Below are 16443 nucleotides of genomic sequence, written 5' to 3'. Positions count from 1 at the left end.
CTATTGAGGTTATGTTTATAGTCGATATTTCATTTAATATGCGCAGTAAATTGCAGAAAAGATAAATGCTCTTCGAGTTGGTGTGAGTGCAGCGCGTTGATAGAGATTTAAGTGGTAAAAATGACATGGCGCAACAATGGCTGCGTTCAGGGTTATTCAAACGGAATAACAAAGTTATATAAATTGCGAGCATACTCTAGACACTTAGAGACACTTAAGCGCACAAGGAAAGTATGGAATTAGCATGCAAGTGATATTTTATTATAAACACGCTATTTGAAACACATTTAGGGGCGAAAAGGGGGTCATAGTAATAGAGTTACTGAAGAGATCAAGAAGTTTGTTTGTTGTCTGCATGGAGTTTCTAATTCGATTTATTAAGTAGTTATATTCTGTTTCAAGAGATTAGAAGATATATAAATGTAATGTAAATATATTTTTTTGAACTGATTTTAGGCGTCAATTAATAATCATAATTACTTATAAACTGATTGTCATTTCACCAAATCTGTAACAACTTTTTATTTGTCGGCGTCGATAGAAATAGCTAAAACATAGCATATTTTAAGGCGCTTTAGCAAAACCACAACCAGTACGCACGTGGCCAGAATAAATAAACTCATATACAGAAATACAGCATACATTCAGGCACAGAACCCTTGAATTTCGAAAGCCGATACACCACATGCTAATCAGATTAACAAACAATAACTGGAAAATCACAGCAAGTAGGAGGCAAATGGTCAAGGAAGAAAGCAACAAGAGTTATATACAAACAGTACACATTTTTTACTACATCAAATCTAAGCTTCTACAACCGGCAGCTACAAGCAGATAAATAAAAAGAGGTAAAATGGAGGAGCAATGAAAATAGCCCTGGCAATCATCAGTGTTGAGGGCTTAATACTGGAAGTATAAATCTATATGAACAACATCTAGACACAAACATAACTAGAAGAGTGTCACAAAAGGTACTTCGTAAACCAGTTACTAAAGACAATACTACAACTGGAATATCCAAAAAATAATCCTAAAAGACAAAACTTGTACCAAATATACTAAATTTTTTGATCCTGACATATTTCTGGTCGAAATCTTATACCAAAATATATCTTAGAACAGCGTTCGGGTTTTATTAGTTGAGGTTCTGCTTCATACTGTTCCTAAAGTAGTTCGAAATTAATTAATATTAATGGGGGATAGTAACCTACACTAAGCAGAATCACCGTGGATTTACATGTCCAACACAGTTGTAATATTTGACCACCGGTAGTCACGTGCCTGTTTACTCCACTCCACCCGTACAATCGAATCAGCGAAGTAACAAACTAAATCACGAATCATGACAGAGCAGCAGCCACCCGACCCAGTTGTTTGTGCTGAGCAACGGAAGTACTATGAGCTCATTTTATTTACCCAAAACTGTGTGTGTGGGGGTGCATTTCGTTACACGAGTAGTGGTCGGTCGTTGAATGGTTTGTAAAATGTAACACAAATTGCGACAAAATGCGCACGACAAACAAACAAGCGAATCCACTGGACACTGAGAAAAATTTGATGAAGGTTGACTACTTCAAGAAGAGATCGAAATAGATATAAATGGGATGGATGCAAAATCTGGAGGAAGGCAACGAAAGGGTATGTGTTTAACTGTGGTTGAGACAAGACACTCTTTGAGCTGCTTTCATCACCAAATTTTTTATGATTAACAGTTATTTCCATATTATTCTGAATCGATATATATCGATAGATTTAGCTAAGGGATCTCCTCTTTACTCAGAGAGCCAAGATGACTGTTGTTCGTATCAGAATAAGATGCCTTGAATGTAAGTCCATTTCGGTATCAACGGTGGCAAATCCAATACATCTTACGATAATATTTCTACCATTCTTATTCTATCATGCCATTATTTAGACTTGGTTTTATGCGACTCCTTAATTATTTCCACTAAATGGCATACCCAGCAGCAGACCTAGACTTTCGTTTGAAAACATGTTTTAGGTCCATGATTTCTTACAGTGTATGGAAAAAGCACTTTGTTCAACTAAATGAAATGGCGACGAAAGCAAATCGAAAATAGTGTTTCTGCCCTGCATAGTATTTAATCCCAGCACCTACACACACAATCAGACAAGCACTCGACTAAATCACACTATGTGAAAGTGCTGCGCGCCATATTGGAACCCTCTTACTCGTTCACAGTGACCCCTGTAAACCACCGCACCGTGCTAATATTAGCCTTGTTAGGTGTGGCGAGTGGCAAATGTAAATTTGACAAATAATAAGCAGAGACAAAATATGGTTACCAGCGACCGGCTCCATTCACTCCTACATATATACAGACGTACAAAGGAAGAGCAGGGCATTCAAGCTGGTTGCACGAGTACAATTCGCACCGCAGCTCCAATTGCAATTGTAGCTTAAATCAACAAAGGATGTTCGCCACTGTTTGGCGAAGAGGTTATCGCTGTTAGTACGAACATCATGCAGCAGGATGATGTTGCAAAAAATAAACACAGATCATTCATGTCTATCCTGTGCGGGTGTAAGGGGGCCAAGAGTTGAACAAACAGCATTTTGCATTTAACGCAGTTGAGGAGTGTTCTCCTTGTTGTTGTTGTTGTACCAATGTTACAATGGGTTTGTTGCAAGCACAAAAATACAGCGCTGCAAGTGTCGCGGTCAAATGAAAACAATGGCTGCGTAAAACAATTGTAAATTGCTATAATATTGGCATTTGGAGAGTTTGCTCATTGCATTAGTTGCAATTAAGCTGCCATAAATAGTTAGATAGCTCACTGTGTGTGCAGTCATTATTTGCCTGAATTTGTAAAATATTACTCTATGGAAATTTTGCGTTTATTTAGTATCGTGTTTTGAAATAGAATTTGCTTCGTATTTATTTAGTTTCGTGCTAATGCTCCATTTAGCGGTAGACCGCCTAAAAATAGGCAACAATTAATTTGTGGTCAATGCGGTCAGGTTTAATTGATGACATTACATTACCTGCAGCTGTTAAGCTGATCACAAAGAGTCATAGAACATGAAATCGAACATACCAGAAATGAAAAGAGAGGAGTTGATGTTAGTTTCTAACGATTTAAAAACATTTACAGATATATTTTGCAGTGTTAAACTAAAATTTAATAATAAAATATATGTTGCCGCAAATAAATTCATATAATGGGTGCTTTTTAGAGGAATTTCATTTAAAAAAAAAGAAGTTATGTCGAACTAGCTGTAAAAATTTGACAACTTGCTTTTGACATTTATGAGTATATATAGGGAAATTTGTCTTCAAAACCCCCGTTATGTACTGCAAACTTTCACTGCTCGTAAATAATCCATATTTGGAGAGGGTAGAATCCCCACATACACTCCAGGTTATCTTGTTCTCAGAAACAATTGAGTAACAAATTGAAGATGTAAACGCCCTTATCTTGAATAGTAAATGGTTTAGCCAACTTTATGGTTCCACAAGTCCTTGTTAACCGTCTAACGTTAAAACAGGATTGTGGAACAAGTCATACAACGAGTGAAAATATGACAATGAGTTGGTAAACCAACCACTTATAAAGAAAAAAGTACAAAACTGGACCTACAGGAGATGCTTTACAAGTTGCAGCACCGAAAGATCTATGCTCGAATCTACGTTCAAGCTTCAAATGTTATAAAAATAAACTTGACTAAACAAGTCTAACGAATAAACCTTCAATTTCTTTATTTATTTTATATCTTTTTTAAAATAGATCTCTACCTCTAAAACAGCACCCTTTACATGTATAAGCCCACAACTAATGAATGAAATGTGTCGCTGCAATTATTAATTTATTATTATAAATTAAAAATTATTTCCACAAATAATATAGACGGTCACGTGCCAAACATGCAAAGAATTGAGAATTAATACAGAGGCTAAGGGTTATCACTAATGCCATCAGAGAATCAGCTAAGCGTGTTGATACAAAACTAGGCATCACACCATTAGGACCACACAGTGAGCGAGTTGATAAATGAAGCAACTTGATTAACGGCAAAGTAGATTGCAAAACATATATAACATAGATCTAACTGGTTCGACAATGGCTCTCAAATTTTTGACACAATTTCTACTCGAGAAACGCAATGCGCGACTTCGCTAGAGAGCGTGAGAGTGTCTTAATGATAATAGAATAATCGAAAGATAAGAACGGACTAAGCTCAACATAAAATATGATGCAATTAGCATACAAATTGCATGAGGTATCGTCACTAAATAAGGTTGGTGAAGAGAAGAAATGAGAGCAATCAAAGAGAAACCTTGAGCGTAAAATTTCTAAATTTCTACTTCCATAAAAGGCACCAAACCGTGCCTTGATACGCTATACAATTTGACATCAAGTAGAAAAATGGTTTTCCACTAGGAAGTGCAGGAACGAAATATAAAAAAAACTTGCAAATCTCATCATCTGCACCTCTTCGCAGCAAACGATAATTCCATAAAATGTGCACAACATGTTTTCTAGGCAGCTGTTCGACATGCCACAGCATTGAAGGATTTACATGTACCCGACCTCCATCAGCCGTTATGCTCCCTTAAAATTGTTTTCGGAAACAGCTGAGCGCACACGAATGCGCGTTAATCGTTTGCGACGCCAAACTGGGACGAAAAAATGTCGTCTGCCATTCAGTGTGCACCACCCGTCCGTAGCCTTTGCTCGACCAGCGTCCATTTATGCCATGAAAGCGCTTCACCTCCCACCTGTGGCACCTTTGACGCCGGCTTATGTGCACTGTAATTTTTCGCTTGAAATCCATTTTTATTGCATAAGCATAGGGGCGCTCGCCGTCCGTGCATAATTTAAACACGCATTCAATTCAATAGGATTTACATGTGGCTGTTTGTGAACAGATTTTTTCCCGCCTTTGAGTGCTCAGCGCCGGCTACAGTTTTAATTATTTGCACAAAAATAAACGCATAAGCGGATTGAATTGAATTGAAATTGATTTAGCGCGACATGTTGGCGCATATGAACGAAGGACATTGCAGTAGCATACATACGGGCGCTGTGGAAATATGCGAATAATTTAGGTTTTTTTCTTTCTGCAGAGCGTTGTGCATTTTATTGTTGTTGAATTAAATTTGAAAATGAAATGTGTATACGCTGGCATTAATAGCGATGGAATTAAATGTTAAAGTGATTGAAATTATGTATGTAATCATATTGTATAGAGTTAAAGCACTTTAGGTGGTCTAGTTAGGACTTGTTAAAAACAATATTTGGTGGTGCAAAAATTACTAAAAATATACTTATATTCCTTCTAAACATAGAAAGATGAAGGCAATGAATCCTGTTTTATACCATCTTCTATAACCGATCCAAAATATGGAGAACTGCTTAAAAAAGGATTCATACGAACGCATATAGATCAAATAAAATTCTGACATATGGTTCCGTGTCTTACAAAGCCATAAAAATTAAAAATCTTTCAATAAATCCAACTCAATAGAATCCATTAACGCGTTACTGGTGTAATCCAGCTTTGATCTCTAAGAACTTTGTTAAGTTCAACATGAAACCCTTGTCATAACAGTATGGTATATGGTGAAAGCTTTAAGTTTTTTTTGCAAACTTATAAAGAAAATCACCCGAAACACGTGTCAGAAATTATCAAAGACATGCCTCGTTTTATTGTAAATGTTTCGGAAATTGCAAGTGCCTCTTAAAATACAATAGAAATGAAGTAATAACAGAAAGAAACGAATAACACTTCATAGCTAAATTTCCCCCATTTTCTTTACTTTTATTTTCGATACTTTTTTGCACCAAAGCCAGCCACTTGACAATATTGTGGCGCTTTTACCAGACTGCTTTACACCTTTTTCATTGTACGATTTCACTTTGAATTGAAAATGTCGAACATGTGTGCGGATTCCCGCATACATTTCCAGCGAAGGGGGTTTATGGGACGCTTACGCTGATAAGCGCCGACATGAGAGAGTGATGTGGGGGAGCAACGGCGCATAATGGAATATTTATTGGCGTTTGTGGGGGGTGTGAAAAGAAAGGCAAATCGGTGTGTACGAGAGAGAGAAAGAGAGAATGAGAAATAAGAATAGCAATCAGGAGGAATGAACGGACAGTTCACTGCTGTTTTCTATTGAAAAAGGTTCAATGACAGTTACTCCCCTTTCAAATGAGCGCACACTGATGGGTGGCATATAGAAATTTGTACATGTAATTCATGGCAGTAGCGCCGCGCTGCGCCGGCTTTCACAAAGCGTGACAGGAAGGTGATAACGGCGATAAGCCAGCAAATAACGCTACTTAAACGAGTGTTGAGACGCATAAAGCGGGCGCTGATACAGAAAAAAATGCTAAAATTAGTGCGGCTTGTCAGCCGTTTCATTCAGCTTGAAGTCTCATTCAAACTAAATAAACAAATTTAGCACTTGTGCCCCACGTTTCACTATCATCACTTAATTAATTTCATTTTATTTTTATGTTTTGTTTTGTGGAATTTCATCTACATATATGTACTGTATTGTTTATTTAATAAAGTCGTTTCAATTTGCTTCGCAGATTCAATGTAAGCATTTAAAAATCTGTGTTATCAGCACAGCAAACGAAGTGAAATGATTTCTCTCGGTTGTGTGGCAGTCGGTCCGCAGCGTCACAAAAGTTAGCTGATAAGTCGTCCGCGCAATAAATAATACACACATTTCAATTGTCTTAGACAAAAATATTTACTTTCATAAAAATAAATCTTCAGTAGCAGTTTTATAGCATAAGGTGTCGCAGTCACTACTGTGCTAACTGTATTTGAGTGAGTCCACGCAAAACCAATTGTGAAAGTGCATGAACAGACTGGAAATGACGCAGAAACTAGTTGTAATCATCTTTATTTGCCTGCTAAGTGCGGAGGTAAGACTCACTAATACCTACACTAGTTTATCTAAACAATGATGATTCCCGTTACCCGCAGCACTACTTCTGCGCCCGCATCCCACGCGAGCCGCGCAGTGCCGAGAGCGTTGAATCCTTCGAAACGGAGAGACCGGAAGATAACTCTGTAGAGAATACTCTCATTAGCAGCGCCACACGTGCGCAGTTCGAACGCGAGGCCTTGAATGAGACCAAACTCTTCCTCAACAACCTATTTCGCTCACAAATTGACTATTTCAGCAAGGTAAAAGGGTTTCTGCCGGCCACAGTGAAGCGTGTCAGCGATATAAATACGTATATTGAGCGGCTGGAGCAAGCCATCTTGGCAGACTCTGTGCAGGAGAAGGACAAAATGTGGCGTGACACTTTCGTTGAGGTAAGCGCGTGAAGTGAAGATTTTGTAGAGACTTTTTTCTGATTTAGTATTTCTTCATATTTGTAGTTCAGCGAAAGCGCATTTCTGCTCAATAAGGAAAAGGATACCGGTGTTTCGAATGGCCGTTATATAGAAATCTTGAATGAAGCTGGTCTGGAAGAGACGACTAAGAAATTCTTAAGTGATGTGACGGTATACTTTTGGAAAATGGCCAAAGCTAGCGGTAAAGTAGTGGAATCAACAATTGACGAACAAATTGAGAAATGGAAAAAGGAATGAAACCCAAAACTATTATGAGGAAATGTATGCGAAAAAAGTCTGAAACCTATAACTTTGTTGATCGAAGTACAAAAAATCAAAACAATTTTTAAAAATATACATTTATAGTGTTATACTAATATTCAAATGGATTTCAATTCATACCAAAGATTAGTGAATCTTATAGCCTTATTATAGAAACCTTTAATATTCCCGCTCTATAGTTAACTTTTTTTATTTAAGAATCAAAACCCTAAATCTCACATTAACCCTTGTTACTAAATGTCGCACACATGACAGGTCTGTAAGACCTCATAACATCCCAAGTGATAATGTTCTATGAGCTATGTATGCTCATTTAGTGTTCCGCTCGTTTGAGGACTCCGTAGCGCAATGGTTAGTGCGACTGACTGCCAAGCGAGCACACCCAGGTTCAACGCGCGAAGCCAGGAGTATGTGTTTGAAGAGAAATCGTTCTAAGGTTTCTTGACAGGAGACCCGAATTAAGTGACTGCTAAATGAAACAAATTTAAGAGCAGAGAGAGCCAATCAAGCCCCTGAAATTTACACAATTGCATCTTGCAATTCTGCACTAGGGTACGAACGGAACTGAATCACGGTTGTAATAACTAGTTAAGCTTAGAAATAAATAGGTTAAAATGATTACACTAAAAACAAAAAAAAAAACATAAAATAATAAATCTAAAATATAATTTTTTAAAATTAATTTATATATTCCCACTCGTGATGCATGGAAATACTCTGTTTGTTCGCCGCAAATTAACATGCCCGAAAATAGTATGAACCCACAAGCGGCCAGACAGCAGATAACTGTGCAAGATTGTGGCGAGTTGAATTTGTGGCGCTAACCAACTACACAGCCAACTAACTTTTTGTGGTAATAGAAAATCCTGAATAGTACGAGCGAACCGAATTGAAATGGCGCCGGTGAAGTGACACTTCACTGCCGCGCCGCCAGTGTCGGCCTTCCGCCGAACAAGCCAAAGGTTGTTTTAGATAAAACGCAGATATTTTCATTACATATGTAGACATAGGTATTCACAGGAATGTATAAAATATACAAATAACGGTGTATAGTGCCTGTCGAGTTCGTACAAATGCTACCGACTACTGCTTCGGTGGGTAAGTGCCCTCTGTGTGCACCGGTGAGTACGCCTCAATTAATGTAATTGAAGTTTCTGATTTTTTTTATCTGTCGGACGTATGATGTCGGCATTATTTAAATGAAAAAGTTGTAGAAATGTTCTCCATTTTGATTATTTTGAATTTTGTGTGTAAAATACCAAAATTAGGTAGTAGAAATGGAAGTTGTTGTCTGTGCAATTTTAAATATACTGTATGACAATGGAAACAATAGGGGCATATTTTTAATAATGACTAAAATTATAAATTTATAATTTTGAACGTTTTGATTTTGCAATCGGAAATCTTTATAACAATTCTAGTTTATGTATTATTAGGGTCTCTTAGAGACGCTTTGTTGTTGCTCCAATTTAAAGCTTCATACAAAACTTAAGTCCACTTTGGGGAACTCGGTAGATTCAAGCACTTTGGAATTGTTCAAAGCTTTAAATATGTAAAATATAATGCGTGTTTTTGAGCGACTTTACAGGTTGCCTTTTAAGGTTTAATATGTACATATATGTTCATGAGCATATGTGTAACGTAACCGTAAAAAATTTACTTGCTGCATTGACTTTGAATGTCAAAAAAATATGAAGGTTCTGTTGCAATCCCATACTCCTAACTACACGTTTCGTTGCTGTCATAAAAGGTTTTGTTGTTGTCAATATAATTTCCCGTTATTTGGTTTCCTTTTCCTTCCTTCCATGTTGATATGCTAAGACCCAGCACATACATATCAACCTTTGCAGTAGCACCTTCCGAGCTCCTAAAGCTGACTTTCATTATTAACGAATTTTTATAGTGCGCCCTGACTACCGTTGCATAAAAGAAGACTACACAAAATCGACTGCGTGTGGCGGACTCCTTGGAGTAATGCGTACGTGTGTTCGTTTGCGGATATTGCAAATATATTTCATTTCAAACGCATACATGGACACATGATACTGCTTGGGAAGCTTCTACTTGCAAGTAAACAGTTTAACGCAAGAACGAGAGTATATTCTCTGGTATTTCGCCATTTTTTCACATAACTACTTCCAGGGCTTACTGCGGACTAAACGAAAAACAATGTGAATTGTGGAGGGAGTCCCACAGCATCGCTGCGACGATGTGGCATATCCTGCGGTCGCTTTGCCGCAGACATGTCTTGAGGACAACACGCACAACACACAGGGATGCCACAGTCTGCCATTGTGCTGATGGGAAAGTCAAGGCAGACAAGGTGCTCCTTCGGTTGATGCGTGTATACTTGGTAGACCTTCATATACGATACTTCATAACAGTAGCTTATAGATACATTCTTACAACGATAGATATATGTACATATCTTTTATTATTTTTATTTGCAGCTCTTTGGTCGTCGTCTTACTCGTTTAAGGCGCGCATAAATTTACTTTACTTCCTCGTTATGCTCTCACCTCCGCCAGTGCTGGGCGCCCTCAATGAAATAAACTTGAAAGAAAGTTGTGCGGATAGGTGAGTGAAAAGACATTTTTTCATACACCACTGCGCTGGCTCTTCCTTGGCATATTTTAATATTCGGTTGCCAAAAGCAGTAAAGCACTGCAAATGACGCATTCTCCATTGTTTATTTTAGCGATTAGTTCTCATTCTCCCTGAACTGAGTGGAAAGTGTGAGTTGTCGTTACATTTTGTGTAATCTTTATGTTTGGTTTAAAGCAGACTGGCAAGAATTGTGACAGATTGCGGGTTTTTTCTCTGCCGAAAGGTTATTTCTCTTAAATTATTGAAGTGAGTATCCACGCTAAAGTCAAAACGCCATAATGGACTAGTGGGTGGGGAAAAGACTAAATTGATTTTAGCTCTGCTTCATGATTGGTGTTCTTGTGATTAGTAAATTAAGTATAACAAGCAACAAGAAGACCAATTTCCCCACAAACACCTCGGGTTAAGCAGAAAGCGCTTGTCATTAAGCTTTAATTACAGTATAATGACAAGTGTTTTGTTAAAAATCATTAACTTCGGAAATAGATGTCCGCAACACGCTTCATTCAACATATTCAGGCTAGTTAAAGGTTGCATGAACTTAAAGCTAACAGACCTGAAAACGCCACACTGTCCGCACCGTAAACCATTTTACTATATAGACAATTGTATTCGAGAATTTCCAGCTGATACCCAAATTTAATGTGAATCGATTTGACCCTACTTAAACGTAGAAAACTCACACCAGCACCGAAACACCGAAAAGGGCACAGAAAGGATGAAAAGCTATACGAAGTGACCCAGTAAGGCAAATTTGTATAGAAGGAAACCCAAAATGCTTACTGCTAATGCGAAACTAAAACAACTCTTTACAGCCATATTCAATAGTAGTCACTACTACAATATGTAAAGTATTGATGCGTAAAAGCTCCCACATTCAGCGCTTGAATTCCGGTACACAAATGCTTCCTCATCTACTTGCAACCGCTTTCGTATCAAAACCTCGGCTGACAGCTGTCAAATAAAGCTTTACAAATAACTATTCGTATTTGTTTGCCGTCATTGTTGGATTTTGTGCTGTGCTGTGCCGGATTTCTCATTCAGGTAGACAAAGCGAAAGGACGCCACAACCTTCGTAAACAACCAACATATGCATATGAGCGACCGTAATTTGTAGTTTTACGGATTAAATTATTGTCAACTTGGGAGTTGATTTGTTATAAGTTTCACTCAAATTGATTGCAGGAATTGAGTGACCCGGCCACAAGGACAAGCCATGGAAAGGATATCTCCGCATATCAACGGAGCTTTGCATTACAATGGGACATTTGCGCACCAAAATGCTGAATACCTTTTCGAAGGCTGGGGGTAAATGATGTTGCACAATTGCAGACGTGATAGGGACATTCCCAAAAGTTTAAACCTATTTTATCTAATACTACGTAGAGTGAGTGTGTATGTGTGTGAGTACAGTTGAAAGACATATTCATTAAATTGTCAAAGAGTAATGAATTGTTCCATATTATCCCTTTTATGGCATGCCACAAATCTGTGTAGTTTATGGCTTAGGAACTTTTTGTGGAAACATTTGAATAGCCGCTTTGATTAGAAAGCTATTTGAAAAGCGGCATGGAGGTATCGCTCGCTATAAGAAAGAGGTTTAGGGGTTTTATGACAATTATTTTCAATGAAATTTGACTAAAATTCAACGGAAATGTGAATCTCCGTTCTCCGTCTGAAATAAAATAGGATATTTTGCTTTTTTGCTCACATAATGTGTGGTTATGAGTGCATTTTGGTCGGCAGTGAATAAGAGTTACTAAACTAACTTTCGTTTTCAATTCTTCTCGCATTTCTTTTTTTATTTTGACACGAGTATTTTTGTTTGGCAAATTAATGAGCTAATTTTACTAATTGCCGTCTGGCTGCCAATGCAAATAAAGAATGTCTCATGAAATGTTTTTAAATAAATATTTTCTGTGGAGTGGATTTACAATTCAAAAGATAAGAGACTTAAAAATTATATGCAATATTATCTGTATTTGTTTGTTATTATTTAGTTAGAACAGTCGAGGTTTTAAAAATTGCACCAATATTAGACATTAGGGTACTGCCAATGTTAAAGGAAAAAGGTATTCGACCCAGCGTCAACAAGAAGAAGTAGTCGGACAAGAAATATGAGTATGAGTTACTAAATGTTATTTGGAGTAAAAAGAATGATTTATCGATCAAAAAGACATAGCGCATGCGTCATATGACATCGTACCAGCGCAGGTGCAGTCAGTTTAAAATAGCATGTTCGATTCGCCACTCTCTACCGCTTGACGAGTCTAATACAGCTAATATGCATATGAGTGCGCGACTGACCAATATCAACAATTAGAATATTACCGTTGCTATGTGATATAATTAGTGCCCTAAAAGCGCTTCTCGTCCAAGCCACAAGACAAAGCTAGACAATAAATCATATTTGGCTAAAAATAGTTAACAGTTGCGTCGCATTTTTACTGTTATAAAAAAATTTCAAAATTATACGCTTTATATGTCATTTCACTTATCTCTACCAAAAGTACGACATGTGTATTTGTGTAAATATCTTTGGGTATTTGAGTTTATATTTTGTGCTTTTATGCCAAAAAAGATAGATCTATATGTATATGTGGCACCCAATTGGCTGAAGTATTTAATGACCCATTCTAGTTCATATGCATACCTTCTCTGATGACCTTTAACCTTTTTTTTAAGTAAAGCATATTTAACGCAAGATTTGTATAAGAAGTTGAGCAACATTAGGTGTGTGTTCAAATAATCTTTTGGTGTATTTCTCGGTTATACATACTTTATTTCGTACATATTATTAAAATTGCCATTATTTATCAGTGTTGCTATTTATTTTAATTTTTGCTATGGAGAGAGAAACCCACCAAAACGCACGCTGCTAGCGTGATAATTTCTATTTGCTTTGTATTTCGCTTCTATTCTCTTGTTTGCTTATCAAACACTAAAGCATGTCTTCAACATGTGTGATTTTTTACGTTTTATTTGCCTTCATTTTGCATCAAACATAAGAATACGTCACAAACCAAATATTATACAAACACTTGGTGACATATTTGGATGGAAATCTACATCTGCCCACTAAATACCTACTGTATATTTATAATTTCCCCGGCTTTGTGATGAAATGCGATGTGTGTCTAAGATAAGGCTAAGATGGAGATTCTGCAGCGTCAACTTCACAAACGCGTAGAAAGCGTTTTTCGAATATAAAGGTGTTAGATTATTAGACAAGTCCGTCATTAGCCGCTAGAGTTCGTCGCCGCCAGTGATACAGTGCGAAAATGAAATTAAAGTGAAAGATTTAATGAAAAGCTAAGTGCGCCGTGGATAGTGAAACTGATCCTTAGCGAAAAGGATACAGCATTTGAGTGAAATTATTATTTTGCTTTGTGAAAAGTACGAAAGTTCAAAGAGTCTGCCGGGACTGGTTTTATATTTCTTCCAAATTAAGGATACCAACAAAATGCTTTTCAACTTTTGCAACAACTCAGAGGGCGTTTTCAACAGCGCCTATCGTATGCAGTTATTGGCGGCAGCCAGTGGTAAGTTTTCAAGTGAAAAAGTGTGAATTTCCTCTAAGAATATAAATTTGTAAATTGAGGTTATTTCATTATTCTTGTTGTATAATATTATATAATAACACTTTTTCTTTACTTGTCTAGTTACCATCATAACATTTTGCAATGGCATCGGCATTGGCTGGTGCGCGCCCATGCTGGCCAAATTACAATCGCCCATAGATAGTCCCCTCGATTTTACCGCTACGGTGCAGCAGACATCATGGATCGGTTCATTGGTTTGCGTCGGCGGTATCACTGGAAATGTACTATTTGGTGTGCTGTTGGATCGGATCGGTCGCAAAGCCTGCATTTATCTACTCGCAATACCACATATGGTAAGGAACCAATATAGACCTAAAGACTTCGAGATAATATTAATCTCAACTATTTTTTAATTTAGTGTTTCTGGATATTAGTCTATTTCGCGCCATCCATTGAATACTTGTACGCTGCACGTTTTGCTTCCGGTATAACTGGTGGTGGCACATGGGTTGTAATACCGATTTTCATTTCAGAAATCGCAGATCCAACGTGAGTTGCAGCAATCCTGCTATCCCCTTTCGAGTTGTCTCTATTTATTAGTATTGATCTCACATTACAGCATACGCGGTCGTCTCACCTCATTGTTTACGCTATTCCTTAACGGTGGTATGTTAACTGGTTATACCCTCTCATCTTATGTACCATATCACATTATACCAATGGCGGTGATATTGCTACCTCTGCTCTATCTAATAATCGAAACCTACTTCCCCGAAACACCATCGTATCTGCTGCATTGTGGAAAAGAGGAGGAAGCAGAGAAATCGTTGAAATTCTACTTGAACTACAGAGATCCAAACAAACTGGAGGTTGAACAATTCAATATCAAATATGCGGAATTGAAAAGCGCCGTAAAACAACAAAAATCTCAATCGGATGCGGTCACACTGCGCGATTTCTGTAAGTCTATATACAAAGAGCACTCCTAAATAGAACATTTTGTGACATTTATTTTTTGTATAGTCACGAAGCGCGCTCTACGCGCCTTGACCATAGCCAATACTGTCATCTTAATTAACATAGTAACCGGCAGCTTTACATTGCTCAGCTACATGTCCACCATCTTTGTGGCTGTTAAAACCGATATTCATCCCGACACGAACACTGTCATCATCGGTGTGGTTCAAATTCTAGGCGCCTATATCGCTATCATTTTGGTCGATCGTTTTGGGCGCAAAGTTTTACTCATGATCTCTACAGCTTCCACGGGCATTTGTTTGGCAGCTTTTGGTACGTACGCATTCTTCGTGGAAGAAACAAGTGTGGATCTAACACCATATCGCTCGTGGCTGCCACTCGTACTTATGGCGCTGATTATACTCACGGCAAATGTAGGCATTATACCAGTGCCTGCCGTCGTCATCGTGGAGATTTTGCCGCCAAAGGTAATAAGACATTCAATATTTCTAAAATCCACAAATATTCATATGAATTTTCGTTCTTCGCAGATTCGTGCAAAAGGTGTTTCGTTTTGTGTGACACTGCTCAGCTTCTTCGCATTTGTCATGCTGAAAGTGTTTCCACCATGTATGGAAGCTTTCGGTTTGGCAACGACAGTTTGGGGATTTGCGGTATTCTCGGCATTAGGTCTATTATATATAGCAATATTTGTGCCAGAGACGAAAGGAAGGTCCATGAATGTAGACGAAGACTAATAGACAATTCAACTAACAACTGAAGTCAGTTACTGTTATCAGCTTATCACATCATATTCATAGAAAGATTATGGATATTTTGTGTGTTTGTATAAGTATAAGAAGCTTCAGCTGGTATTTCACCACTTTGTGTATTTAAAAAGAACATGACTTCTTTCTTTTTAATGTGATATTATATAATTTTAGTATTAAGCCTTTTTTAAGTTTAGGGAGAATAATAAAAAATTCAAAAACAATAAAAATAATATTAATGATCGTCCCGGAGCTTTCAGTGTGGTTGGTGGGTCGAAATTACGGTGTGTGTCTAGGATTTTGGTACAATCCCTATTATCCCCTATTCCTATCAAACTGTTGATGCAAGTTAAACAACCTTTCCATGATATGTCCTGGTATAAATATAGTATAAAATCTGTTAGAAATCCGCTTTATATTTTAAATAATTATAATCTAATAAAAGACTATTAGGAACAACGATCTCACAAGGAATCCTTCTTGTAAACGATCCTCCATTGCAAGTATAATCCTTCATAAGCTAAAGCTTTCACCATCTCAATGTTGAGAGATGATCCCTTGGCGTCCGCACGTCAAAAGTTGCAATCGATTTTTTTTTTTGTTTTTTTATACATATTTCTTTATTTATTGAATCTGCTTTGTTAAAAGCCTAACAATAAGTAATAAACTCTTAAATCTATTTACAACTAAAAAAGCTTAGGAATGTGGTTAAGCTGTTTTGGTAAACCGGTGCTCTTTAATAGGCTGGTAGATCTCTCCTTTTTAAACGTGTTTGGTTGCAGGAATGTACCAAGGCATTAGCAAGATGTGCACGAAGTTTATAAATATATTTCTTTCTGCTGATCTCTATCTCCTTCTTTACCATAGGAATATCAAGATCTTTATGAATATTTTCATTACGCATGTACCATGGCGAACCCGTGATTGTTCTAAGCATTTTAGATTGAAATCTCTGAATTAT

General features: G+C 37.3%; 3 protein-coding genes across 4 annotated transcripts in view; 2 read left to right on the top strand and 1 right to left on the bottom strand.

Moving 5' to 3' along the window:
- LOC105211468 (centaurin-gamma-1A) overlaps positions 1-16443 on the bottom strand; it is a 210530-nt gene that overhangs the window by 148590 nt on the left and 45497 nt on the right. The gene's annotated exons all lie outside the window — the stretch shown is intronic.
- Positions 6628-7703, top strand: LOC105211475 (uncharacterized). Its single transcript, XM_011182898.3, has 3 exons — positions 6628-6906; positions 6968-7303; positions 7370-7703. Exons 1-3 carry the CDS (start codon positions 6841-6843, stop codon positions 7580-7582), a joined length of 615 nt encoding a protein of 204 aa, XP_011181200.2. The 5' UTR covers positions 6628-6840; the 3' UTR covers positions 7583-7703.
- Positions 13441-15717, top strand: LOC105211476 (facilitated trehalose transporter Tret1-like). The gene is made up of 6 exons (XM_011182899.3): positions 13441-13755; positions 13876-14108; positions 14174-14304; positions 14375-14715; positions 14779-15200; positions 15264-15717. Exons 1-6 carry the CDS (start codon positions 13677-13679, stop codon positions 15468-15470), a joined length of 1413 nt encoding a protein of 470 aa, XP_011181201.2. The 5' UTR covers positions 13441-13676; the 3' UTR covers positions 15471-15717.

The sequence above is a fragment of the Zeugodacus cucurbitae genome, chromosome 3 (assembly GCF_028554725.1).
Source record: "Zeugodacus cucurbitae isolate PBARC_wt_2022May chromosome 3, idZeuCucr1.2, whole genome shotgun sequence".
Taxonomy (NCBI): Eukaryota; Metazoa; Arthropoda; class Insecta; order Diptera; family Tephritidae; genus Zeugodacus; species Zeugodacus cucurbitae.
Note: the sequence above shows the minus strand (reverse complement) of the source record. Positions and strands in the feature narration are given on the sequence as shown.

Coding starts and splice junctions, on each gene's coding strand:
- LOC105211475 (XM_011182898.3), top strand. CDS start 6,841: ATGAACAGACTGGAAATGACGCAGAAACTAGTTGTAATCATCTTTATT. Junction 6,907..6,967: donor TTTGCCTGCTAAGTGCGGAG/GTAAGACTCACT, acceptor CGTTACCCGCAG/CACTACTTCTGCGCCCGCAT. Junction 7,304..7,369: donor GGCGTGACACTTTCGTTGAG/GTAAGCGCGTGA, acceptor TCATATTTGTAG/TTCAGCGAAAGCGCATTTCT.
- LOC105211476 (XM_011182899.3), top strand. CDS start 13,677: ATGCTTTTCAACTTTTGCAACAACTCAGAGGGCGTTTTCAACAGCGCC. Junction 13,756..13,875: donor GTTATTGGCGGCAGCCAGTG/GTAAGTTTTCAA, acceptor TTACTTGTCTAG/TTACCATCATAACATTTTGC. Junction 14,305..14,374: donor TCAGAAATCGCAGATCCAAC/GTGAGTTGCAGC, acceptor CTCACATTACAG/CATACGCGGTCGTCTCACCT.